The sequence below is a fragment of the Oryx dammah genome, unplaced genomic scaffold (genome assembly GCF_014754425.2).
Source record: "Oryx dammah isolate SB20612 unplaced genomic scaffold, SCBI_Odam_1.1 HiC_scaffold_9, whole genome shotgun sequence".
Lineage (NCBI taxonomy): Eukaryota > Metazoa > Chordata > Mammalia > Artiodactyla > Bovidae > Oryx > Oryx dammah.
Window position 1 is genome coordinate 43,775,887 of NW_024070193.1, and position 27,230 is coordinate 43,803,116.

Consider the following 27,230-nt stretch of genomic DNA (forward strand, 5'->3'; position numbering starts at 1 on the left):
GGTGAGAGAAAGCCACGTAGCCACGGAAGCAGAGACTGGAACCATACATCAAAGAACCAAGGGACCTTCTCCTGCCATTTGCCACCGAGGGCTGAGGCCTGAGGCCGCCGGGAGCAGACGAGCGGCATGGCCGGCAGTGCCAACAGCAGGGACGGGGCTCACGCCTGGCAGCACGTGTTCCTGTTCCCTGCATTCTCAAAATGACAACATTTTCGAGATGGAAAACAGATTAGCAGCTGCCGGGATTAGGGAATATTTAAAGGATACTTCAAAGAAGATGAAAAGTGAGCTTATGTTTGTAAAACTGGCTAACCCAGGTTCAGGGGAAGGAGCCATTTACTTCTTCAATATGTGTCTACTGCAGCTTTTGAAATAAAAGTTTTCAAGGAAAAAAAAAACATTCTTGGTTTATAAATGAATCAGTTCCATCAGGAGGTCGTCTTCACTTTGCCACACCTATGGACCCACTGTTTCTGCTTCTCTACTATCTTATAAAGGCTGATAAAGAGGGAAAGTTTCAGCCCCTGGATCAAGTTGTGATGGATGACATGTTCCCAGATAGCATCTTGTTGCTGAAACTTCCTGAACTTGAGAAGTTACTTCGACACATGACAGAAGAAAAAGAAATAGATATGAAGAAATACTACAAGTACAGCAAAGAGAAAACGTTAAAATGGCTAGAAAAAAAGGTTAATCAGACTATGGCAGCATTAAAAACCAATAAGGTAAATATCAGTGCCCAGGTACAGTCTACTGCATTCTTCTCTGGTGGCCAGGTTTCCAGGGACAAGGACGAGGATTATGTTTGTTATGCCCATGGTCTGATATCTGATTATATCCCTAAACAATTAAGTGATGACATCTAAATATTTAAAGCTTCCAGAACCTCCAGCTTCAGTGCCGAACCCTCCATCAAAGAAAGCAAAGTTATCAGATTACACTGTTTAACTCCAAAGATTTCAAGACTGTAAAGGAAAATAGCAAAAGGACTGCAGCTCAGAAGGCTCTGGCTAAAGTTGACAAGAGTGGAATGAAAAGTATTGATTCCTTTTTTGGTGCAAAACATGTAAAAAAACTTAGATTTGAACCTTTGAAAGTGAAATTGAGCAAAAATATCTGCCTTCTTCATGTTCCACTTTCATCCTTCCTCCTTGCTACTGGACTTCCAAACCCTTAATTACCACCTTTTGAAAAAAGATAGGATGAGGGCAATTTTCAGATTCACTCAAATATTTCTTTGAATTTTGTGTTTCCTGAATATGGGAAAAGTAATTGTGAAACATCATGGCTTATAGCCTTTGGAATTTATTTGACATCATGAAAAGTAATCAAGTGAGTAGAATTAACCTTTAGCATCACAAATTCCTCAATAAACTGACATGTGACAATGAAAAAAAACAACAACAACAAAAAACCAAGGGATGCCAAGGGTTGCTAGCAACACCACAAGACAGGAATGAAACAGATTCTCCTCTGGAGCCCTCAGTCTTGACAACACCCTGACTTTGAACCTCCAGTCTCCAGAACTGTGCAAGAATAAATTTGTTGTTTTAAGCCATCCAGTCGTTGCAGTAGCCCTGGGGAACACATACAGATTGTTGATGAATAAATCAATCTAGAAAAGAAATGGAAAATTTTGGTAGAGCCAAAATTGAGGAAGTATAATGTGGTTAAAACATCCCAGAAAGCTGAGAACTGTTCTACCTGTTAAAAGTCAAGGCACAGTTATATGATTTTGAAGAGGGCTGTACATCAAACGATGTATTATTGACAGTTAAGATAACCGAGAACTAAACACCATGTGATCCCTTATGAAATCAAAATGGAATATTATTTCAAGGAGTTGTCTTCCTGATGATAGAACATTGCTTTTTATGGTTGAGCAGCCATTTATGTCAATGGGGAAGGTTTGGCTGACACACAATGCAGAATCAGGGCAAAAGATGTCAAAGAACAAAGATTTATTATATTTTTCTTGTCTTGCTATAAAATGTGAATTTTATTTCAGGAGGTGATAAGATTCAAGTTTCTTTATTGCCAGCCTCACTACACTACGTTCTCCCACCTCTAGGGCAGTCAGTCTGTTACCTTACACTGAATTTTTGTTCGTTTTTCATTTCTGTCTCTTGGGGCTTTACTAGTATTATCTGTTGAGAATTCAACCATGCATCAGTTTTCTATTTTTTTATTTATTATTTTTGCTGCGTCAGGACTTAGTTGCAGCACATGTCTTCCTGTGACATACAGGATCTTTCATTTTGGTGCGGGGACTCCAGAGCTCCTGGGTTCACTAGTTGTGGCGCACAGGCTTAGCTGCCCCACAGCATGTGGGATCTTAGTTCTCTGACCCTTGTTCGAACCAACGTCCCCAACATTGGAAAGTGGATTTTTAACCACTGGACCATTAGAGAAGTCCCTGCATTAATTTTCTAAATTTTTTTTTCTGCAGCATGACTGAGGTATAATTTACAAACTATAAAATTAACCTATAGTGCAGGTAGTTTCATTTTTAGCAATTTTATGGAGTTGTACAATCAGCTCCAAAAACCAGATTTACAACATTTCCATAATATCCCAAAGTTTCCTTTTGCCCATACAGAAATTCCCACTTCCACCTCCATGCAACCAATTATTTGCTTTCTGTCACTTTTATGGACATTCACATAAATAGAATCATATGTGTTCTTTTGGGTCCCTCTTCTTTCACTTAGTATTTTTTTTCCCCCAAGGTTCATGCATATTGTAGTATATATATATATATATATTTTAAATTTTACTGTTTATTATGTGTAGAAAGTGTTCAATATCATTAGTCTTTAGGAAAATATAAGTGATACACTACTTCATACCTGAGAAGATGACTACAGTAAAAACCTGACAATAACAAGTGTGGGTGAAGATGTGGAGAAACTGGAACACCTTACTGGTGGAAACATAAAAAAGCACAGTCGAACGGTACATTTAGAAAACAGGCAGTATCTTTAAAAGTTATACACACACTCACCAGATGACCCAGCGATTTCACCTCTAGGTATCTCAAGGGCTGTGAAACATATTTTCACACCAAGACTTACATGGAAGTATTTATAGCAGCATTATTCTTAGTAGCTTCCGACTGCCAACAGTTCAACTTATAACTGAGCAGGACTCTAAGGGCCTTCCGAAGATAGACGCTTCCTCTGCTTTAGCTCCTCCCTAAGTACCTAAATAATAGGATCTGATGGCATATTTCCTGAGGTGTTTTATAGATGCCAAACCCCCTGCTAAATGGAAGGAATTAATGACCATGAGTGCATAGCCCCCGACCTTCTGGCATCTAAGGATTGATAATGTGATGTGATAGGACCCTGTTACCTCACTATCAGTCAGAGTTCCATTCAGTTCAGTCGCTTAGTCGAGTCTGACTCTTTGTGACCCCATGAACCGCAGCACGCCAGGCCTCCCTGTCCATCACCAACTCCTGGAGTTTACCCAAACTCATGTCCATTGAGTTGGTGATGCCATCCAACCATCTCACCCTCTGTCATCCCCTTCTCCTCCTGCCCTCAATCCTTCCCAGCATCAGGGTCTTTTCAAATGAGTCAGCTCTTCGCATGAGGTAGCCAAAGTACTAGAGTTTCAGCTTTAGCATCATTCCTTCCAATGATCACCCAGCACTGATCTCCATTAGGATGGACTGGTTGGATCACCTTGCAGTCCAAGGGACTCTCAAGAGTCTTCTCCAACACCACAGTTCAAAAGCATCAATTCTTCGGTGCTCAGCTTTCTTTATAGTCCAACTCTTACATCCATACATGACTACTGGAAAAACCATAGCATTGACTAGATGGACCTTTGTTGGTAAAGTCATGTCTCTGGTTTTTAATATGCTGTCTAGGTTGGTCATAACTTTCCTTCCAAGTGTTATGCCTGAAGTCCGATTTCCCAAAACAGAGAATAAGACATCCACAGCAATGCAAACGCACAAAGGGGTTTATTGCTAGCTCGAGCTAGGGCTCAGGTCTCATCTAGCGCAGTGGAGTCTTGACGAGAGCCCCAAGCTCTGAATCACATCTACTTTTATACAGATGGTTCTTTGTTCCTGTAACAGCATAGCTGATTGGCTAAACCATACAGGCGCATGCGCACGGGACTTTTAAACCTCGCATCCCCATCTGGACTGGCACGGGCGGGGTTTTCCTGATTGGCTCAGGCTAGGGCTACGGGGATTTCTTCTGATTGGTCGAGCTACACTGCCTGCGCGAGTTCCCAGTGCCTCAGCTTTCCTAGAAACTAAAACTCAGACCTTAGCCTGCCCCTTAGAGCCTATATTGCCTCCAGTTTGGTCCTAACATTCCCCCCTGTCTTTTGATCATATAGAGGAATCTTCCTCTTTAATTTGGGACAAGGCCTGATATTGTTGCCTGAGTACGAATAGCTGGACGGTATTGATACGCTGTTTTACAAAGGTTACAAGCTTATTTAGGATATATGCGCCAAAGGTGAGTATTAATAATAGCACTATGAGAGGGCCCACCAGGGTGGAAATCAGCGTTGTCAACCACGGAGACTGTTGGAACCAGGATTCAAACCATCCCTGCTGGGCCTCTCGCTCTCTTTTTCATTGGGCTAGCCCCTCCCTCACTCTGGCCATAGATTCTCTTACTACCCCAGTGTGGTCTGCGTAAAAACCACATTCTTCTCCCAGAGCCACACAGATTCCCCCTTGTTGTAGGAAAATCAGATCTAACCCCCTTCGATTTTGTAGGACAACCTCGGACAGGGAAGTTAGTGATTTTTCTAGGTGACTAATTGATTCTTCTATCCGTGTAATGTCTTCATCTACAGCTGCCTGCAAGGAAGTGAACCCTTGACCTTGGAGAGACAGGGCAGCTCTCCCGGATCCTGCTCCGGCAATCCCAAGACTGAACATGGTTGCTAATGTGATGGCTGTGATGGGCTCTCTCTTAACTCTGTTCCCTCCCAACTGATTTGTTGTCTCCCCAGCCTAATAGTTGTACATAACTTCTTCAGGGTGATATAAGATTTTGGGCATTACAGCCACCAATACACAAAACTCTTTACTCTGATTAAAAACTGATGTATGTAAACACGGAGTCAGCCTGGGTATGTGAACAGACCCACCATCCACCTGCCTCAGGCACAATCCATTTTGTTTTATCTAATCTTATGAGATTGGCCCTTTCGGCGCACAAGGGAGTTTTTTTAGGTGGAACTTTACCTAAGCAAAGTCCCCTTCCCAAAACTTCTCTCATAGTGAGACCGACCCTACGTTCTCCCCAGTGACATTGAGGTGGATCTGTGCTGTTGGACAGGTTGTAAGAAACATTTAAGCCTATTGCTTCATAAAAGGGACGGTAGAGATTATAACAGAGCCAACAGGAGTTAGTTGCATTTGGGTTAGACTGATTTAAGGTTGTAAAAGCTGCCTTAACTAGAATCCATAATGGGTCTGACATTTTTGAGTCAGGGATGGGGGTCGAGGATCTGGGGGCCTCTGTCTCATTGTTCTGGTTCCCCGGTCGGGAGACAAAGGGCGTAGGGCTCAGTGTTGTAGCCCTCTAAGTCGGGTATGCCTTAGTTACTTTCTGTGGGCCTGGATTCTCGACCTGATTAGGGCCTACACTTTGGGTCCGGATGGGTTCCACTGTCTGACTAATAACTAAAATCCCTCCAGGGTATGGGCCAGGCCACCTGACGTTGAGCTGGAAACCCCAAGATAGCCCGGAAACCCAAGACCTCTCCTGCTTAGCCGACTCCTGATTGAACATTATTTTCACCTGATCAATCTTGTGCCAGGGTGTGTTCCGGGCTCTGCCTTCGATTATGTCTAGGGGATCGGGCAGGGGATAGACAAACAAAAAGTTGACCAAGTCCCGGTTCCCTCCCTCCCATTTCGCTGCCCCGTCAGTGGAGGTCACACAGCTCCAAGACTTACGGAAATAATGTTGTAGGCCCCCACAAGTCCCCCAGTTGCTTTTCACGTGTCCAGGGCATGCCCAGAATCCGTAGTCCCTCAGCCATGTTCCCTCCCAACCACTGTCGATCAGTTTCCCCAGGCTAAAGTACAGATCCGGCCACCAAGTGTTGGGGGGGTGAATTCCGGTGGTTGAATTGAGTACCTCCCGAGTCAGTCCATTCCGAAGTGTCCAGGTGATTTTGGCAGGCTGGTGCGGGTTGTGGCTGGCTGTCCCAGGAACGTAGAAGTAGGCCACTATCAGGAGGATCAAAGCGATTCGTCCGGGACCTGCTGCCGGATGAGCTTCAATTTTAGAGGATTTAAGAGATGTGGTGTCACCTTCCATTCTTCTTGGGCTGCCTTTTGTTCGTCTGGAGTGGCACGGCGTACGTGGTTACAGTGCACCCAGGGCCCAATGCCGTCGACCTTCAAGGCAGTGGGGATAGTAAGAAGAACAACATAAGGGCCCTTCCACTTGGGTTCTAATGTTTTGGACTGATGTCGTTTGACCCAAACCCAGTCCCCCGGACCAATGTTGTGTGAAGGGATTGTCCCCTTCTCTTGGCCTTCATGGATTTCTTTGACCAAAGTTCAGATGTGCACATGCACCTTGCTTAAAGCCATTATAGCTTCTTGGAACTGCCACAACGAAGGAGGCGGCTTGATTTTTCCCTCAAAGGTAGGGCATACGGGAGGGGGACCCCCATAAACAATTTCAAAGGGGGTCAGGTTCAACTTGTAGGGGGTATTACGCGCTCGGAAGAGAGCGAAGGGAAGGAGAGTCACCCAGTCCCCGCCAGTCTCTATTGCCAGTTTTGCCAAAGTTTCTTTTAGAGTCCGATTCATTCTTTCTACCTGCCCTGAGCTTTGGGGATTGTATTCGCAATGCAGTTTCCACTTGGTCCCCAGGGCTGAGGCCAGTCCCTGAACAATTTGACTCACAAAAGCAGGTCCGTTATCAGAGCCAATAGTTACCGGCAGCCCAAACCTAGGCACTATCTCTTCTAGGAGCTTTTTAGCCACCATTACTGCTATTTCCCTCTTAGTGGGGTATGCCTCCACCCACCCAGAGAAAGTATCAACCAGAACAGGTAACGGTACCCATACTTGCCTGGCCTTACCTCCGTAAAATCTATCTCCCAATGTTGTCCTGGCCTCTCTCCCCAGTACCTTATACCCGTATGCTGTCCTTTTCCTGGTCTCATCATCTGGCATGCCTTGCAGGCACGGACTATGTCTTGTATAGTTTCCTTTTGTCAGGGAAACTGCAGACGCGCTGTCTGTAGAAGTGCTAGAGTCTTTTTCTCCCCCAGATGGGTGGTCTGATGTAGGTGCGTGCAAAGGTGTCGACCCAAGTCAGCCAGAAGCAACAGGTTGTCACTTTGGTCCCAATACCATCCGTCTTCGCTCACAGGACGTTTGGTATTTTCTTGAATCCAGTTCAGATCAGAGGAGGAGTACTCGGGGGTCGGGGGCAGGGTTCCCATTCCCGGGGGTGGCAATCCCAGTCAATATGTTGGCTTTGCAGTCTCTGATGGCTGCCTCGCATGCCGCCACGCGGTTGCCTCGAGCCTTGATATCCTCTCCCTTTTGGTGCCCCGGGACATGTACTATGGACACTGCTCGAGGCCGGTGGACTGCTGCTAGGAGTCTGCGGATCTCTGATAAGTTTTTAACTTCTTTCCCTCTGCTGTCAAAAACCCCCGCTCTTTATATATTGGGCCCTGAATTTGCACTGTGCCAAATGCATACAGGCTGTCAGGATAAATGGTGATCTTTTTTCCTTCCGCCCTTTCCAGTGCCTGTATCAAGGCTATTAATTCTGCTTTTTGAGCGGATGTTCCAGGGGGCAGAGCTTCAGCCCAGATAACCCTTCCTGAGTCATCAACAATTGCTGCCCCTGCCCTTCTCTGTCCGTCTCTCACAAAACTACTTCCATCTGTAAACCATACTAGTTCACTGTCTTTTAAGGACACGTCTTTTAGGTCTTTCCATATGGCCGCCACATCTGCCAATATCTCACCACAATCGTGGAGGGGGCCGTCTTTCTCCGGGGCGGGCAGGAGAGTGGCTGGGTTCAGGAAGCAGGGCGTCTGAAAGTGTATCCGGGGGGTATCCAGTAGCAAGGCCTGGTAATGGGTCAAGTGGGCACTGGAGATCCACTTACCCGGTGGCTGCTTGAGAATCCCTTCAATGGCATGGGGAGTGTAGACCAGAAGCCGCTGTCCATAGGTTAACTTGTCGGCATCATGGGCCAGGAGAGCAGTGGCTGCGATGATTCGGAGGCAGGGGGCCACCCAGCGGCCACCGGGCCCAGCCTTTCTGAGAGGTAGGCTACGGGCCGCCTCCAAGGCCCCCATTGCTGCATCAGGACTCCCTTTCCTACTCCGTTTTTCATCCACAAACAGCTGAAAAGGCTTAGACGGGTCAGGGAGAGCAAGGGCCGGGGCTTCTAGCAGAGCCTGCCAAAGTTCTTGAAATGCCTGTCTCATTGGCTCTGTCCCAGTCCAGTTTTTACTCTCCCTACTTCCTTCCTATAGTGGCCGGGCCTTTTCGGCGAACCCCGAAAAGGATCCACATCCTACAGTACCCAACAGCCCCAAGAAACTCTCTCACCTGGCGGGGAGTTGCTGGCTCGGGGATCTGCAAAATAGTCTCCTTCATGGCCTGTGTTAGCCATCTCCGCCCCTGCTTTATCTTATACCCTAAGTAAGTGACCTCCTGTCTAGCTATTTGGGCTTTTTTCGCACTAGCCCTGTATCCTAACGTCTCTAAAGTCTGGGGGAGGTCACCTGTTGCCTCTAGGCATGCCCCCTGGGTAGCAGCAGCCAACATAAGGTCATCCACATACTGCAACAGCACAACATCGGGGTGATCAGCCCGGTACTCACGGAGGTCTTCGCCCAAGGCCTCGTTGAACAACGTTGGTGAATTTTTGAATCCCTGTGGGAGGCGAGTCCAGGTTAGCTGTCCTGTGGTTTGGCTGTCCTCGTTGGCCCATTCGAAAGCAAAGATCTCTTGGCTTTTAGGAGCCAGAGGCAAACCGAAAAAAGCATCTTTCAGATCCAGAACTGTGTACCAGACACAGTCCAGTGGCAGGCCACTCAAGAGAGTGTACGGATTGGGGACCATGGGATGAATGTCACTCACCCGCTTGTTGACCTCACGAAGATCCTGGACTGGCCTAAAATCCATTCCCCCAGGCTTTCTCACCGGTAGTAGGGGAGTATTCCATGAGGATCGACACCTTCTGAGAATTCCTGCCTTCAGGAGCCGTTGTATGTGTGGCCCAACTCCTCACTGGGCCTCTTGACTCGTGGGGTATTGCTCCACCCGTATAGGGGTGGCATCCGCTTTCAGTTCGACAATAATGGGGGGTCTCCGTTTCGCTAGTCCTACCCCTGCCGTTTCTGCCCAGGCCAAAGGATATTTTTGAACCCAAGGTTGCACGTAGGGTCCACAGCTGGAAGGGGGTGGGTCCCGGCTGGTACAGTCGGTATTCGTTTTCCAGTGTGAGGGACAGGACGTGAATTGGATGTCCGATCCCATCTGTAACCGATATCCCCCCGTGGGTGAAGTGGATCTGCGCATTGACCTTGGATAACAGATCCCTTCCTAGCAAGGGTGCTGGGCACGCAGGTATCACTAGAAAGGAGTGAGACACTCGCTGGGTCCCTAAGTCCACCTGACGTTTAGTAGTCCAGCAATATCGTTTTGTCCCAGTGGCTCCTTGTACCCAGCTAGTCTTTCTGGACATCGGTCCCTCTTTGCGACTGAGGACCGAGTACTGGGCTCCCGTATCTACCATGAAGCCAACCAGTTTCCCCTCCACATAAATAGTTACCCAGGACTCGGGGAGGGGGTGCCGAGTCTTGACTCCCCTAATCACTATTTTCTCCTGCATATAAAACGTGGGCTCCAGGGGAGGGTGTCTCTCTCCTGGGCGGTTCCCCTACTCGGTTTCTTTTAGGACACTCATTTTTCCAATGTCCCTGCTCTCTGCAATATGCACATTGGTCCTTTTTCAGCGCCTGCCTGGCTGGTCTCCCTTTATCCTTTAACCTGGTGTCCTTAATTCCCTGGGGATTGGGCCCCCGTCTGGTCCCCGCCAAGAGAATCTGAGCCAGTTCTGATTCTTCCGGTTCTCTTCGGCCCTATATTCCCTTTCTTCCCATCTGATCCGTTCCTCCCTCTCCTCGGGAGTCTCCCTATTATTAAAAACCCTTTCTGCTGCCCTCACTAGGTCTTGTATTGATTGCTCCCCTAGCCTATTTTCTGCAACTTTCTCCTGATGTCCGGGGCTGCCTGATTCACAAATGCTAGTGTAACGGCCGTGCGTGATTCATCGGCCTGTGGGTCCATGGGGGTGTATTGTCTGAAAGCTTCCATTAACCTCTCTAGGAAGGCTGCCGGGCTCTCAGTCGGTTCCTGTCTAACCGAATTTACCTTGGCCAAATTTGTTGGTTTCCTGGCGGCTGCTCGGAGGCCAACCGTAAGAGTCTGGCGGTACACTCGGAGATGCTCCCTACCTTCAGCGCGCTCGAAATCCCAGTGGGGTCCATCAGTGGAAATCCCTCATCAATCAAATTAGGCTGCATGGTGGGTCTTCCATCTACCCCGGAACGTTTTTCCGTGCTTCCGACAGAATCCGTTCATGTTCTTCTGTGGTGAAGAGCACCTGTAACAGCTGCTGACAATCATCCCAAGTGGGGCTATGAGTGAATAGGATAGATTCTAGAAGGTCAATGAGGCCCTGGGGTTTTTCTGAGAATGAAGAGGTCTGAGTTTTCCAATTATACAGATCACTAGTGGAAAAGGGCCAGTATTGGTATGTTTGTTCTCCGTCCGGGCGGGCCGGCCCCACCCGAACGGGGAACACCCGGACTGTTGAGGTGGGGGCCTCCGGGTCACCATCGTCTGCCAAGCCGAGGACCCCCCCTGGTCCTTCCTCGAGTCCCCTGAGCAGGGCCCCCTTCCTGGTTTGGGGCCGAAGGTTCAGTGTCTCTTTGTGTTCCTCCGGAAGATACCTGTGGTACCTGAGGGAGTAAAAGCAGGTGTACATAGGGAGGTGGGGAGAGATCGGTTTCCAGGTCAATTAGGTTAGGATAGAGTGAGGATTCCTGGAATACTGGCTCTGCCCGGCCATCGCAAGCTTTATGCTCTTCCTCTTTAGATGCCTCCACGACAAATACCTGTGGAATTGACAAAGTGGGGGAAGGGGGAATGAAGGGTTTCAGCCAGGCTGGTTGATTTTCCACCAGATCCTGCCAGACTAAGATGTAGGGTGTCTGGTCCGGATGTCCAGAAGGGCTGGGAGCGAGCACCTTAACGGCCTGGATGGTAGGCAGGCTAAAAGTCCCCTCTGGTGGCCAACCGACATTAAGAAAGGGCCATTCAGAAGAGCAAAAAGTTATCAACCTGCTCTTTTTCACCAATAATAAGTTTTGTGCCCTAGATGTGAAATCAGAAAAGTGGTTAGTCATGATGGATAATGGAGTAGAAGCTCCCTGACCCATAATCACAGTCAATTACAGGAAACAAAAGGAACACACAGAGAGCAGAGACAATGCCGGCACACACAAAGACGCGACAACTGGAGGACAAATAGACGTCGGCCGAGAACACAACACTAGGTTTCCTTTGGGCCCCCTGAGTTTTCTTGCCTCCTAAAGTTACCTTACTGAAGTGTGTCCACTGCCCACCAGATTCAGGATCGAGGGAGAAGCACTCTCCCTCTCCCCTGCAAAGCCAGCTGCCTTCCAGTGCGTCTGCTGGGCCTTGGCCTTACGCTAGCTAGGGCGACTAACCTGCCCCTGACCAGACCTGACACCGGGGTTCGGATACCTTTCCTCTAAGTGAGGATACCCCTTCTGCCACGAGGGAGTTATTCTTCCCAGTTAAAGGGATCCCAGATGAGCCCCCAAATGTTATGCCCAAAGTCCAATTTCCCAAAACTGAGAGAATGAGACATCCACAGCAATGCAAACGCACAAAGGGATTTATTGCTAGCTCGAGCTAGGGCTCAGGTCTCATCCAGCACAGTGGAGTCTTGACGAGAGCCCCAAGCTCTGAATCACATCTACTTTTATACAGATGGTTCTTTGTTCCTGTAACAGCATAGCTGATTGGCTAAATCGTACATGCTAAATCATCTGGACTGGCGCAGACGGGGTTTTCCTGATTGGCGCAGGCTGGGGCTACGGGGATTTCCTGATTGGTCGAGCTACACTGCCTGCACGAGTTCCCAGTGCCTCAGCTTTCCTAGAGACTAAAACTCAGACCTTAGCCTGCCCCTTAGAGCCTATCTTGCCTCCAGTTTGGTCCTAACACAAGGAGTAAGCGTCTTTTAATTTCATGGCTGCAATCACCATCTGCAGTGATTTTGGAGCCCTCAAAAATAAAGTCAGCCACTGTCTCCACTGTTTCGCGTTTCCCCATCGATTTGCCATGAAGTGATGGGACCAGATGCCATGATCTTCGTTTTCTGAATGTTGAGCTTTAAGCCAATTTTTTCACTCTCCTCTTTCACTTTCATCAAGAAGCTTTTTAGTTCTTCTTCACTTTCTGCCATAAGGGTGCTGTCATCTGCATATCTGAGGTTATTGATATTTCTTCTGGCAATCTTGATTCCAGCTTGTGCTTCTTCCAGCCTAGTGTTTCTCATGATGTACTCTGCATATAAGTTAAACAAGCAGGGTGACAATATACAGCCTTGACATACTCCTTTCCCTATCTGGAACCAGTCTGTTGTTCCATGTCCAGTTCTAACTGTTGCTTCCTGACCTACATACAGGTTTCTCAAGAGGCAGGTCAGGAGGTCTGGTATTCCCATCTCTTTCAGAATGTTCCAGTTTATTGTGATCCACACAGTCAAAGGCTTTGGCATAAGTCAATGAAGCAGAAATAGATGTTTTTCTGGAACTCTCTTACTTTTTCAATGATCCAGTGGATGTTGGCAATTTGATCTCTGGTTCCTCTGCCTTTTCTAAAGCCAATCAGAGAATGGGGCACAAACTGACCACAAACCCTGGGACACCTCTCCCACACCTTACCTTTAAAAATGCTTTGCTGAAATCTGTAGGGGAGTTGGTGCCCTGCAATGAACCCTACACCTTTCTTCACAACCTGGTGTCAGTGGATTGGCTTTACTGGGTACGGAGATGTGGGTGAGCTAACCCAAGTTTGGTCTGGTAACAAAATGTCTGCTGAGAGGTAAGTAAATAAAATGTGGCTTGTCTACAAAATGGAATATTCAGTTCAGTTCAGTCCAGTCCCTCAGTCATGTCTGACTCTTTGCGATCCCATGAATCGCAGCATGCCAGGCCTCCCTGTCCATCACCAACTCCTGGAGTTTACTCAAACTCATATCCATCGAGTCAGTTACTCCCAATAAATAAAGTGCTGATACACAGAAGTTCTTTAAGGGTGTTACAGAGTCCAAGCTTGTTCTGCTCGCTGCATGACAGACTAAGTAACCAAGAGACGATGTGTTGAGGCCAGGAATATGACTTTATTTGGAAAGCCAGCAGACTGAGATGATGGTAGACTAATGTCTCAAAGCAACCATCTTATTAGGGTCTGGATGTCAGGTTTTTTTTATAGAACAGAGAGTGGGGGAGGTGAAGAAGTAAAGTTAAAAGGCCATTATTCTGGCAAATATCTCCTGGAATGGCCAGCCCTGGGAGGATGTGTTAATTCCTTCCTTTCTGTAGTCATCCACAGGTAGACAAGATCCTGAACAAAGGCATTTTGGTTTAACATTCAGGCCAGAGGGACAGGGTTCTCGGAGGCAGGCTATTATGTATGGACAATATCCTTTCAGTGAACAAAACTAACAGGAAGCAAAGGTTAAAGTGAAAGAAACAGATCCAACATGGAGTCAATTCTTCCCTGTAATAAGGGCAGGGTTTCTGCTGGCTTTGATCACTGATGACCAGTGCCTGGCATATAGTAGCTGCTCAGTAAGTATATATACTCAATAAGTATATGATGAATGAACACTATAAATTACATTATTAAAATGTATATTTTAAAAGTATTTTATTATATTTTTAAAAAGGCCATATTTACAGTAACAAAAAAGGCTCCTGAGAACACTTCAAGGAATATAAAAATAATCTACATTAACAAGTTTGCTATCCATACACACTGAGAGTTACTAACTTCACTGGAAGTTTTGAAACCCCTGTATATTGTTGGAGTTTCTGATGCAAGACTCAAAGGAGATTATGGCAGTATAGAAGGAAAAAATTAATCTAGCCAACATCCCTGTTTCCCTGTAAAGCCTCAGTTACAGGCTTTTATTTTAAAAAGGAAAAGGTTTTCCAATATTTACTGGTGACTTAAAAGGTTTGAAATGGCAGCCTCTAACTGCAGACTGCCAGTTGCCACAGGTATTTACAGATGCGGTGTTCAGAAACTTGAGGGTCAGCCACCCCTCTCCCCCACCGCCCCCACATACACCGTTAATAGTCATGGCTCTTAATTCAGTTCTACTAAGTAGGCATGGGTAGCTCTTACTTTCATAAAAGGGGGGAAAAAAAGTATCCCAACAAGGAAGGCAGTTGATCTGGATCTTTATGGCTCATTCTTTTTCCTTTCTTTTAAAAATAAATTTTCAGCACGCAACTTTTCTGACTCCTGGTAATTTTTAAGAAAAAGAAAAGAAAAAAAATTTAGGCTCTAATTCTTACAGTAAGAAGTATTCTCAGCATTCATTAAGTTTAAATTTCCACTGATAAACTACTTAACAGTAAACAAGAATCTCATGGGTATGATAACCAAATTACGCTTGGACTAGCAATGGCCAATTTTTTTTCCAAGCAGTTAAGTGATTCAATAATTAAATTTTAATTAAATAATCATTTAAAAATCAGAATGAGCTTATTTAGAACAATCAGGTGTTTACCTCAGTAAGCCTGACATTTTCCTTCTTCAACCGCACTACGTACTGGATCTTCTGATGGAGGTTTTGGTGACCCACCAACTTTCCATTCTCCTCGGCCAGACACTCCACCTGTTTCCTTAACATTTCCATCTCCTGTAGGGAAATCAATCCAGGGAAGGTAAAAATGAGCTGCTTTGAATTTTTCATTTAAAATAACATTACTGCATGCCTTCCAGGAGGAGAGGGAGGGAGAGACAGAGCCCAGGCTCCCAGCTTTCGTGACCACACATCTCTACATGCTCTGAGCAACTCTCAGCTACAGGGTGCCCAATCGCAGCCAGCATCCTTATGCTGATCGGCTCTGTTCATAAAAACCAACACAGAAATGCACCTGGCATGTTCTCTCTTTTTCTTCATACAGCTCTTCCAACTTTGATCTCAGCTGTTGCTTTTCTTGGAATGCTTTAGACTCCAACATTCTGACTCGTTTGACTTCCTCAGTCATCGTCAGGTATTCGGTCTCTTTGTTCTGAAGGGTGCTCTGGAGCTGCTCCAGGCTGTAATGGGAACTATCGAGTTATAATATTCCAAAGGGACACAAGTATAAGACAGTACTCAAATCAGACATTTGTCACCCAAGCCCAGGATTTTGACTTGAAAGTATCACTAATATTCAGTCTTCCCCTTCTGACAGAACAGGAAGATAGCAAGAGTTGCTTACCCCAAACTTACATTTTGCAAAGTTCCATAATCCATTTTTTTATACAACAAAAAGTTAGAATGAAGATTTTTAGATGTAGCCCTTGGAGGAACTGTTATTTAAGTATTATTAGAGTCTGCAAGATTTATTCAGTGCCCCTTAGAGTAATCATTTCTGATTTCAAAAACTGGTTCTCAGACGATGGGAGAGTAGTCATTTCTTAAAGGATATGCACTTTATGCAACTATCACTTGCAAATAAACATTAAAAAGAAGGGTTACCCATGGATAGACCTAGAAATTGTCACACTGAGTGAAATAAGCCAGACAGAGAAAGACCAATAACCTATGATATTGCTTATATGTGGAATCTAAAAAATAAAAATAAAAAAAGTATACAAATGAACTTACTTATAAAACAGAAACAGACTGATAGACTTGAAGAATGAACTTATGGTTACCAGGGGGAAAGGGTGGCAGAGAGAAATAGACAGGGAGTGTGGGATGGACATGTATACACCACTGTATTTAAAATAGGTAACCAAGAAGGGCCTACAGTATAGCATAGGAACTCTGCTCAATGTTGTGTAATAATCTAAATGGGAAAAGAATTTGAAAAAGAACAGAAACATGTATAATTGAATCACTTTACTGTACACTTGAAACTAACATAACATTGTTAATCAACTATACTCCAATATAAAAAAAAAAGTTGAAGAAAAAGTGTTCAAAAACAACTAAGTGTTCAAAGGGGAAAGAAAAAAGGATTACCAAAAAATTATACAGAATTTCACAAAACTAACTTAATCCTATAACCTTCCCAAAGAAACAAATACTTTTTATTTATTTTACAATGCATATGGAATACAACACTGATAATTTAAATGACATAATACAGAGAATATATCGTTTAAAGCCAACGATTCCTAGGGCAGTGTTTTCAGACTACATTCCGTGGAAACTCAGGAGACAGTGTGGGGCTGGCACTGATGTTTTCCTAGTTCACCTGGAGCTGTTCTGCATTTCTCTTATGAATTTTGCTTTTGTTTGATGAAAAGGCTTTGTGGCATGGCAGACACTACAGTTTCCTACCCATTAATTTTTATAAAAACTCAGTGTGGGAGAAGAAAGGCAGAGGACAAGCACACCCAGTTCCCGAAAATTAGTAAATAATAACCGGTCTGAGCTGAGCGTGGTTATCTCTATGCCACAGCCAGATACTGGTTTTCTCAATCTGCCCTGCAGACATGCTAATTTTGGCTAAGGAGACAAAATCTTGAGCTCTCCTGTGAGTACTTTTCCTCTGGTAAAGTCCTTTTGAACCCACCACACTGTAAACTGTGATCCTCCTGTGTATGTTGTTTGGAGCTGCAGCAGCCATCTTGCAGCCAAGAGGTCATAAGCAAGGGTACCAAATGCAGAAGAATGGAAAGAATCAATGATGGCATCACTGAGTCAGTGCAACTCCAGAAACACTGCCTACACCACTGTTGGCTTGGTATTCAGTTCTTTGTTGCTTTTTAAAAACATCTCAGTTGGGACTGATAAAACTGTGTGTGTCATTTTCTGAAGACTGAGTCACTTGCCACAGTTTGGGCTCCTATATTTCCAGGGACAGTGTATCACTGGAGATTCCTGGTTACTAGATCATGAAATAAATTACATATCAGCTTAGATGCTTTTATTCTTTTTAACTAGAAGGTCTCAATTGGGTATTATTTCTAAAATAGCCACACTTCTACAAACTATACAGCTGGATTATCACAGAGCCAGTAAGTGATCCAGATTGCTGTCCTAGCCCTGAAGCGAACTGGCTGGGAACCAGTTGCCAAACTGCTCATATGTAGATAAAAGAGTTGAACAAAGCTCCATTCCAAATCTATACTCTGTTAAGTATACGATTCTATGAAGCAAATGACTCAACAACTGAGTAACAAAACTTTCACAAGTTAAGTGGTCTTTGTCAGCTGATCATTAAAAAGAATTTTTGGTGAGAAATCACTACGTAATTTTTGGCGTATTAACTTGAACTAGCTCAAATAATTGAATAAAAATACTCTAACAAAACTTCTTCCATTGCCATTTAGTTACTATGTGAATAAGATGTCTCAACATTTCTATCAATAGATCAAAAAAAAGTAGGACTAGAACTGATAGAGAATACTGTCTGATTCCAAAACTAAGTGACAGAATGAGCTGAAGAAAGAAAAAGCATTAAGATAAAATGCATTCAGCAATGAAGTCCCAAGAAAATTTTACCAGTGTAATAATTACTTGTAAAAATCTACAATAAACTCAGGATACTTTAATAATTATAATGAAAACCCAATCCATAAAAAATATAATACTCAGAACCATATGAATATGATCCACTTTTACAAATTACTTATAATTTCCATACATATTTTCATGAGTTATACGACTGGGCCATCAACTAAAAGTTTTCCAAACACTATATTAAATTAGCATATAATTCTGCATGGGAACAGAATGGAAATAATTTCAAAGGAAAAAGGAACAATGTAAAATTACAGATTCAGGAATTTCTTCATGTATTTTTTAAATGGAGAGAAAGTATCAAATAATTTGGATAACTTTTAAAAGAAATCAGCAAGAGCTTTATTTCTAAATATCATTATTTTCTGTGCTCAAATTTCTATCATTTGCAATAATTTAAACTTACAATGAAAAATTTTAAAGTCAACTCCAAAAATGTGCAAGAGGGTACATGGTATTTCAAATGTTTGAGAACCTCTGTTCCTGATGAGATTTATTCTATTCAGAGCACACAGTAGCTTTCTAATGTTTTATCACTTTGTTAGTACCAACTTATTTATTTTGAACTTGATTAAAAAAATACCCTTTATTATGTTTAGCAAAGAATGAGGCAGGCTATTGACTATGCCAAAGCCTTTGACTGTGTGGATCACAATAAACTGTGGAAAATTCTGAAAGAGATGGGAATACCAGACCACCTGACCTGCCTCTTGAGAAATCTGTATGCGGGTCAGGAAGCAACAGTTAGAACTGGACATGGAACAACAGACCGGTTCCAAATAGGAAAAGGAGTACATCAAGGCTGTATATTGTCACCCTGCTTATTTAACTTATATGCAGAGTACATCATGAGAAGTGCCAGGCTGGATGAAGCACAAGCTGGAATCAAGACTGCTGGGAGAAATATCAATAACCTCAGATATGCAGATGACACCACCCTTATAGCAGACAATGAAGAAGAACTAAAGAGCCTCCTGATGAAAGTAAAAGAGAGTGAAAAAGTTGGCTTAAAGCTCAACATTCAGAAAACTAAGATCATGGCATCTGGTCCCATCACTTCATGGCAAATAGATGGGGAAACAATGGAAACAGTGAGAGACTTTATTTTCGTGGACTCCAAAATCACTGCAGATGGTGACTGCAGCCATGAAATTAAAAGAGGCTTGCTCCTTAGAAGAAAAGCTACGACCAACCTAGACATCATATTAGAAATCAGAGACATTACCTTGCCAACAAAGGTCCATATAGTCAAGGTTATGGTTTCTCTGGTAGTCATGTATGGATGTGAGAGTTGGACTGTGAAGAAAGCTGAGCATTGAAGAATTGATGCTTTTGAACTGTGGTGTTGGAGAAGACTCTTGAGAGTCCCTTGGACTGCAAGGAGATCCAACCAGTCCATTCTGAAGAGAACACGCAGGAGATCAGCCCTGGGTGTTCACTGGAAGGACTGATGCTAAAGCTGAAACTCCAATACTTTGGGCACCTCATGCGAAGAGTTGACTCATTGGAAAAGACTCTGATGCTGGGAGGGATTGGGGGCAGGAGGAGAAGGGGACGACCGAGGATGAGATGGCTGGATGGCATCACTGACTCGATGGACATGAGTTTGAGTGAACTCGGGAGTTGGTGATGGACAGGGAGGCCTGGTGTGCTGTGGTTCATGGGGTTGCAAAGAGTCAGACACTACTGGGCGACTGAATTGAACTGAGGCAGTTTATAAGATTACATAAGTTAAAACATGAAACTATATGAATAAAATAAAATTATGTCCATAGAGAACATATAAAGAGACCCAAAGTCAAGACCAGAAGAATTCAGAGTATTCATCTATGGGTCTGAGAGGGCCTCAAGGTTTTAAATGAAGTGAGAAGGAAATCTGGTCGGTTCTCATTGGTCACACTGTCCAAGAAGTGAAAACCCATCAACTGCCCCAGGGAAACTAAAGTTTTCCTGGCACTTACTTCTTTAAGATGCATATATATTTTTAATGGCTTCACATGAGGAACCCCTTTAGCAAGAGGCATTTAAGGCAAGAATTTTGTAACCATCTACTGTGTTCACATACCATGTTCACTATTACTAAAAGGAAAGAATTTTCTTACCTTGTGGTTATAATTATTTCTTCCTTTAGAGGAATACTGCTTGGTATTAATAAGGAAAAGGTCAACAACAACTTGAATTACAAGAGTGTACTTACTCTCCTTTCATTTTCAGCATTTCTTCCACCAATTTATTCTATAAGAGGATTAAAGAAAGAAAAAGAGAAAATGACTTAAGTTCTTAACATTGCTAAACAAAACACTGAAAGTAACCAGTTCACTCATGTTAATAAAACCATGATAATAACAAAATATTATAATAAAATACTGATAAATGATAAAATAATAATAAAAGCAACATCCTTTTTAATATAATTATACCTCAGTGTTCACAGAATCACTATTTACAATAACCAAGACATGGAAGCAACCAAATGTCCATGAATAGAGGAATAGATAAAAAAGATATGGTACATGTAGACAATGGAATATTACTCAGTCATAAAAAAAGAATGAAATACTGCCATTTGCAGCAACATGGATGGACCAAGAGATTATCATATTAAGTGAAGTAAGTCAAACAAAGACAAGTATTTTATGCTATCACTTATAGATAGAATCTAAAAAAAATGATACAAATGAGCTTATTTATGAAACAGAAACAGACTTACAGACACAGAAAACAAATCTATGGTTACCAAAAAGGAAAGGGGGAGAGGGATAAATTAGGAATTTGGGATTAGCAGATATAGACTACTATGTGTAAAGCAGATAGACAACCAAAGTCCTACTGTATAGTATAGGAACTATATTCAATATTTTATAATAAAACACAATGGAAAAGAATATCAAAAAGAATACACATATAGATATAACAATCACTTTGCTGTATACCAGCAACTAACACAATGCTGTAAATCAACTATACTTCAAATACAAAAAAAATGGGGGGGAATATCCCTTTCCATAATCCCAAATACACACATGTACTGTGCCCTTTAATGCTTCAAATAGGATACTTGTTTCTAAATGGAGAACTCTATGTGAACAATAGGCTTACTATTTAGGCATGAAGACTACTTCACTCTCAATTTTCAACTATAGCCAAATAATGATGGCAAATATCAAACTTAAGTGGGAATACAAAAAAGGCAAAATTTCAATAATAGAATGATTTCTAAAATATATAATCATGAATGTTAACTATAAAAGCATGTCTCAGACAAGGAAAACAACTATTATGTGAAAAAAAAAATCATACTTTAGCAAGTCTTTCTTTGATCACTTCTTGTTCATTCTTCGGCTGTTGACTGTCTGAATGATTCTGTTTGCTGCATAGATTAGGAAGGGAGGATGGGAAACCACTGTCAAATTTATTCAAGTATCAATTTCACATCTACTACACAAACAACAATGCCAAGGTGTGTGGTATTTGAACGCAGGAATCTGACTGCTCCAATGAGACATCAGTTATCAAACAGGCTGACCCCTGGGCTGTAACTTTCTTCCAATCTTTCATGAAGAAGGTTCTGTATGGCTCCTCATATAAGGAACACAAGGCTATGAAGTATTTTAAATTGTGGTTTTATAAATGATCTGAAAATGTTCTGTGTTTCATGCTTAAACTAACTCTTGATAAAAGACAGTATACGATGTACAATGCTTTTCTTTAATATGCCTGGACATGGGGGTGGAGCATATGGAAACTAGGTGAGCAGACTATGAGCTACCTACATCAGAATCACTCCGAAGGGGAAGGTAAATCCCTACAAGAGGACGCTTAACAAAATGACCATCTCCTTGGCTCACTAAAACTTGAAAGAAACATCTAGGAGGAACTCCCTGGTGGTCCAGTAGTTAAGACTCTGTGCTTTCAGTGCTAAAGACTCAGGTTTAGTCCAATATCACACGACTTTCAAGCAACAGAGAGGACATAGCCCGGTTGTGGCCGCCCCTGACAAGATGCTGGGCCATTAGCAGATACAACTAGAAAACTGCCTGAGTCAAAACCAACACACACACACACACACACACACACACACACCCCTGAGTCAAAACCAACACACACACACACCAACACACACACACACACACCTGAGTCAAAACCAACACACACACACACCAACACACACACACACACACACTTGAGTCAAAACCAACACACACACACACACACACCTGAGTCAAAACCAACACACATACACACACACACCAACACACACACACACACACACGAGTCAAAACCAACACACACACACACACACACACCCCTACCCAGACCTAAGAGAACACCCCTCTATAAAGTTCTTCCCAGAAGCTTTCTCTCCACTGGAAGCCATGAAGCAAAACCAAGGAAATTCTTTTTCTGCAGGCAGAACCTTGATCCTTGTCTTGTTGACGTATATGCTCCCTGAGCTCCAACCCCTCTTTCAGATACAAGTAGACAGTTTGGTTCAACTATTTCTTTCACACATTTGAAATTAATTTCAACAGCTCTACAGCAATAAAAAGGTCATCAGGGTCGGCAAGATCATGACAACCTTCTCCATCTCTGGAAAACCCCTCATTAGACCTGATGGAGAAGCAACTGATGAAGCAGCTCCTGGATCATCGAGAAACATCACACGCGCTGTGAAACCTACTCCGACCTCATTCACTCAGCAGTACCCAGGCAGGCCAAGATTCAGCCCACAGAGTTCTTGAGGCTCTTTCTTACCTGTTGTCCTTCTGTCTTTTGATATCGTCCAGTTGACCTTGCAGGAGCCAGTTTTTCTCTCTCAACTGCTCAGCCTCCAGGCGTAGGTTTTCCATTTCACACAACTGCTCCTAAAAACATCAAATCAGGTCTTTTCAGAAAACACATGACAGCAGACAGGATTTTGCTCCCCAGGGCATACTAAGACAGGTATTCTGTTTTAAGTTCCCTCCACACACTGAACACTGTTCTGCATATCACTGGATTAAAAAGTAGACAATGAGAAGCTCTTGGGGGCTCGGAATGTGATTGATTTTCATACCCCTATTGTCTTAAACATAGTCCTTTATCAATATCACATAAATCAGACTTCTCTAGTGGTCCAGTGCTTAAGACTCTGTGCTTCCATTGCAGGGGGCATGGATTTGATCCCTGATCAAGGAACAAAGATCCCACATGCCATGGGGCAACTAAGCCTGTGAGCCACCACAACTAAATGTAAGGACTCTGGAGCCTGCATGACACAACAAAAGATTGCTCATGCTGCAAGGAAGATCTCGTGTGTGGCACCAAAAAAAAAAAATCACATTAAAATTAAAATTCATCAAAATTCCTTTATGAGAAAAGATGAACAAAACTTACCTACTTTGGTAAATATTCTATTTGATTCTATTTCATAGATTCTAATTTTTTAAAAAACTGACGTGCCACAGCCTCAAAATACTTAACTGTATTCTAACTTGAAAATCATGAGCACAACCATCCAGAAGAAATAAATACTTTTCTGTAAGGAGTGTTCTTTTTTATTTTATTTGTCTATTTTGGCTGCCCTGGGTCTTCATTGCTAAGCAAGGGCTTTCTCTAGTTGTGGCAAGCAGAAGCTAATCCCTAGTTGCGGTGCCTGGGCTTTTCATGGTGGAAGTTTCTCTTGTTGCAGAGCATGGGCTCGAGGTCGCATGGACTCAGCAGTTGTGGTGCATGGGCTTAGTTGCTCCGCAGCATGTGGGATCTTCCCAGACCAGGGATCCAACTTGTGTGCCCTTCATTGGCAGGGGGATTCTTAACCACTGGACTACCAGGTTAAATCCTGGAGCAACCATTTTGATTTACTTCTGCTTATCTATTTTTTTATTTCTTTTAACCTGACCCAATTTCTTCTAAGTACCAAGATTGTATCAATCTGGGTAATAAAAACGATCCCCTCTATCCTGTTCGTATAGTAAGGTAATTTTGTTCTAAAACAAATACTCACTGCAGAGCGATGAGCTCACAGACAATCTTCTATGGAGCATCACACCCTCCCTACCCGCCGCCCCCCACACCCACACTACACTTACCCAGGCACTCCTTCCCATACCTTCCAGCCCTAACATCGCCCTAAACACACTCTCCCACACACAAAAACCATACCCTCCACAAGTGAGGTGAAAAACCTTAGAAGGAAGCTTAAAGAAATGGCAAACAAGAGAAATGCACTTTTTCACTATCACAGACAAAAGCAAATCTCTCTAATATATAAAGAACGCCTGTAGCTAATTAAGAAAAAGTTCAACAACAGAGAAATGGGTGAAGGATATCGCTCATAGAAACAAAAAACCAAAAGATGCTCAATCTGACTCTTAATAATAAAAGCACAAATTAAAAAATACGAGATAATGTGTTCCAGCTATTAAACTGACAAAGATCTAAAAGTCTCACAGCACTGTCATGACAGTAGCTGGTGCAGCCTGTATGATATGACACCATCACAAGGCAAAAAAAAAAAAAAAAAAGGGACAGGGAGACTGTGTTTAAACACCTGGCTACAGATGCATTGAAAAGCTCTCAGAAACTGACTACACCCAGAGCCTTCAGGGACAGCAAACCAGGTAGCTTGGAGCTGGGCTGACAGGAAACCTTTTCTGCATCTTACACTTCAGTTTTGTTTCTTTTGAACTGTGGATCCTCAGTCACCATGAAAGATACTGCTTATTTTGCAACATTAAATTCATTGAAAAAAATTTACCCAGTTACCTTTATCCTGAGAATCTCAGCATTTTTGACTTCTCTCTCTTCATTGAGTTTTGTTATAAGGTGTTGCAAAGAAATCTTAGAGGCTCTCCAATCTTCTATCTCTTGTTCTTGCGTTTCCAGGAGTTTTGCCAAATGTGTTTGAAAATGTGGTGGTGTTTTAGGGCTCTAAAATAAAATCAAATTTCATCCAAATACCTGATGAAGTAGCTACAAAGATTTCATTGGTAAATGAAAGATGGTAAATGTGTTTGCCACCCATGAAGAAAATACACAGGCCACACATAGTTTGTTATCCTAATTCTTGTCCAAGTAAAACAAATAAAACACTGGTACCTTTTCATCAAAAACAAAAAAACAGAGAAGGTGTTTGTGACAATCTTTTTTTGTAAAGACAAAGCTAGTTTTAGCAATTTTCAGCTTTCATCGTTCACAAAATCGCTTATTCCTCCTGAAATGCACTCTTGTTTATGAAAAGTACCTGGGGATAATTGGCAGCAGAATCCATCACATGTTCTAGTTGCCTCATTTTGAAGTTATATTCATTCTTCTTCTGTTCTACTTCCTCTTTCTTTTGGTTTAGCTGGGGAAAATTGAACAGGAGGTTACAAATTAGACAATAACATGGGGACATGATCCAATTAGAACAGACAATCTTCCCTGGGCATGTGGAAATGGACTATTTATGTTATTTTTTTCATGACCTATTTGATAATTTGAAATTACTTCCACTTTAAAAGAAACTTTCTTTTTAAGCTTCACAAGTAATCACATGGTCATCTGAGGAAAATTACAAAATATAAAACCACAATAGCCAAAAATGAGGATGGAAGTCAGCCATAACCTTTTGCCATAGTAGTCAGAACTTGCTGGCATGTGTCAAGGGTCAAGGGTGGGTAGGAGGACAGCCATGCAAGTCTGAACACAAAGAAGCAACCTGTTAAGAGCCCACCTACACACCCTGCTAGCCTGCTGTTCTGAATGTGGAGAACTACCCAAGGCGGTGACCTCATGAGCTCAACCACCATGCAGCCCCGCTTCGCCCGCCGCCATGCCCTTCCTGAGTAATGCTCCCCCTGCATCTCACCTCGTGCTGAAGTTCCTGGATGAGGGCATCCTTCCTGGTCAGCTCCTCCTGGGCTGACTGCAGAAGCCCTGAGTGCTTTTTCGAGGCCTCGGTGAGCATGTTCAGCTGCTCAGTGGCGTGCGCCAGGTCCTCACAGAGCATGTCCCTCTGTTAGGGGACAAGGCCCACGGAAGAAGACCCTCTTAATTGTGCCGCTCCAGTATCAATTTACAAATCATTACTATGCAGGAGTTTTAAAGTGCTAGGAAAGTGAGAACTTAAGTGAGAACTTTAAGTGAGAACTTTTTTTTGGCTTATATGCTAATCCATTATAAGACAAACCAAGCAGTTAATATTTAAGTCATCAGGTCTAGAGATAAATATTACAGTAAATTCATTTAAGTAGCCAGACTGAAGTCTCACTGCTCTCTGTTCCTCTCTCCCCTCACCCCCATGTAATCAAAGCTGATCTCTCTTGCCTTGGGAGGACTCCAGGCACTGGTCTCTAGTTTACCTGTTGTCTCTCCAATAGATTCTATACATGGGAAGGTAAACAGTTCTAAAGACAAGTACCCCTCAGCTACCTGTGTTAGAGCATCACAGGCCGTCAAAGTTTCAGGGGAGCAGCTTGATAGAAAACGGCAGAGAGAATTCGAAGTCCCAGAGGTTGCATGCACAACTCCTATGTCCACAGTGTATGTAATCTCTACCAAATTAGAGCAGAAGCTGTTCCACCTAACTTTCCAAATGTGCATGTATGAAAGTGAAAGTGGTACTTGCTCAGTTGTGTCCAACTCTTTGAGACCCCATGGACTGTAGTCTGCTAGACTCCTCTGTCCTCTGGGATTCTCCAGGCAAGACTACTGGAGTGGTTAACCATTCCCTTCTCCAGTGGATCTTCCCAACCCAGAGATCAAACCCGGGTCTCCCACACTGCAGGTGGATTTTTTACCGTCTGAGCCACCAGGGAAGCCCTGTGCATGTGTATGTGTGTGTATAATAGTGTATATTACATATACATTAAACATACAATATTACATATACATAATATGCACACATATACTTGATAGATCACAATATCTCCCCATGTACTTATTTTTATGACAGTAAGTTCCCTACATATGAACCTTCAAGTTGTGACCGTTCAAAGGTGTAATGTATATTCTCATGTCCAATCATGGAAGTTAGTTCAGGCGTTGGGCATGCATTGTCACATGTGTGCATCCTCTGCAAGTGGTTCTGCTTTTGTGTACTTCACTGTATACTACTGTATATAGTAGTAGTGGTACAGTATCGTTATTTCAAGCCCAAGATGTCAGGAAGCAAGTGTAAAAGCAGGAGTGATGCTCATGTGCAACAATTACTGAAGCCCAAACACCCTAGAGCTCGGGCTCTGCAACAAGAGAAGCCACTGCAATGAGAAGCCCGAGCATCGCAACTAGAGAGTAGCCACTGTTCGCCACAACTACAGAAAGCCACGTGCAGCAATGAAGACACAGCACAGCCAAAAAATCTTTGTTGGACTTAAAAATGCACTCTTGAAACGGAACTTGTTCATATGTAGGTGACTTACCGTATATTATTTTCATTGAGTGGGC

The 27,230-nt window shown here is 43.2% G+C and overlaps 1 protein-coding gene and 1 pseudogene across 2 annotated transcripts in view; one reads left to right on the forward strand and one right to left on the reverse strand.

The window, feature by feature from the left end:
- The first annotated feature begins 217 nt into the window (after positions 1-217).
- LOC120867649 lies at positions 218-1,026 on the forward strand (annotated as a pseudogene).
- A 3,271-nt stretch (positions 1,027-4,297) lies between these two features.
- Positions 4,298-27,230, reverse strand: part of KIF15 (kinesin family member 15) — a 64,458-nt gene continuing 41,525 nt past the window's right edge. The window contains exons 27-35 of one of the 2 annotated variants that reach the window (XM_040246036.1): positions 25,654-25,800; positions 25,048-25,149; positions 24,570-24,734; positions 22,578-22,687; positions 21,123-21,192; positions 20,020-20,057; positions 15,238-15,403; positions 14,868-14,999; positions 4,298-6,385 (exon numbers count right to left, since the gene is read on the reverse strand). In XM_040246036.1, coding sequence (XP_040101970.1) covers positions 6,227-6,385; positions 14,868-14,999; positions 15,238-15,403; positions 20,020-20,057; positions 21,123-21,192; positions 22,578-22,687; positions 24,570-24,734; positions 25,048-25,149; positions 25,654-25,800 — 1,089 coding nt within the window. In that variant the 3' untranslated portion in view covers positions 4,298-6,226. Of the gene's footprint in view, positions 6,386-13,982; positions 14,600-14,867; positions 15,000-15,237; positions 15,404-20,019; positions 20,058-21,122; positions 21,193-22,577; positions 22,688-24,569; positions 24,735-25,047; positions 25,150-25,653; positions 25,801-27,230 lie in introns of those variants that run through there. The other variant, XM_040246037.1, reaches the window with a different exon arrangement.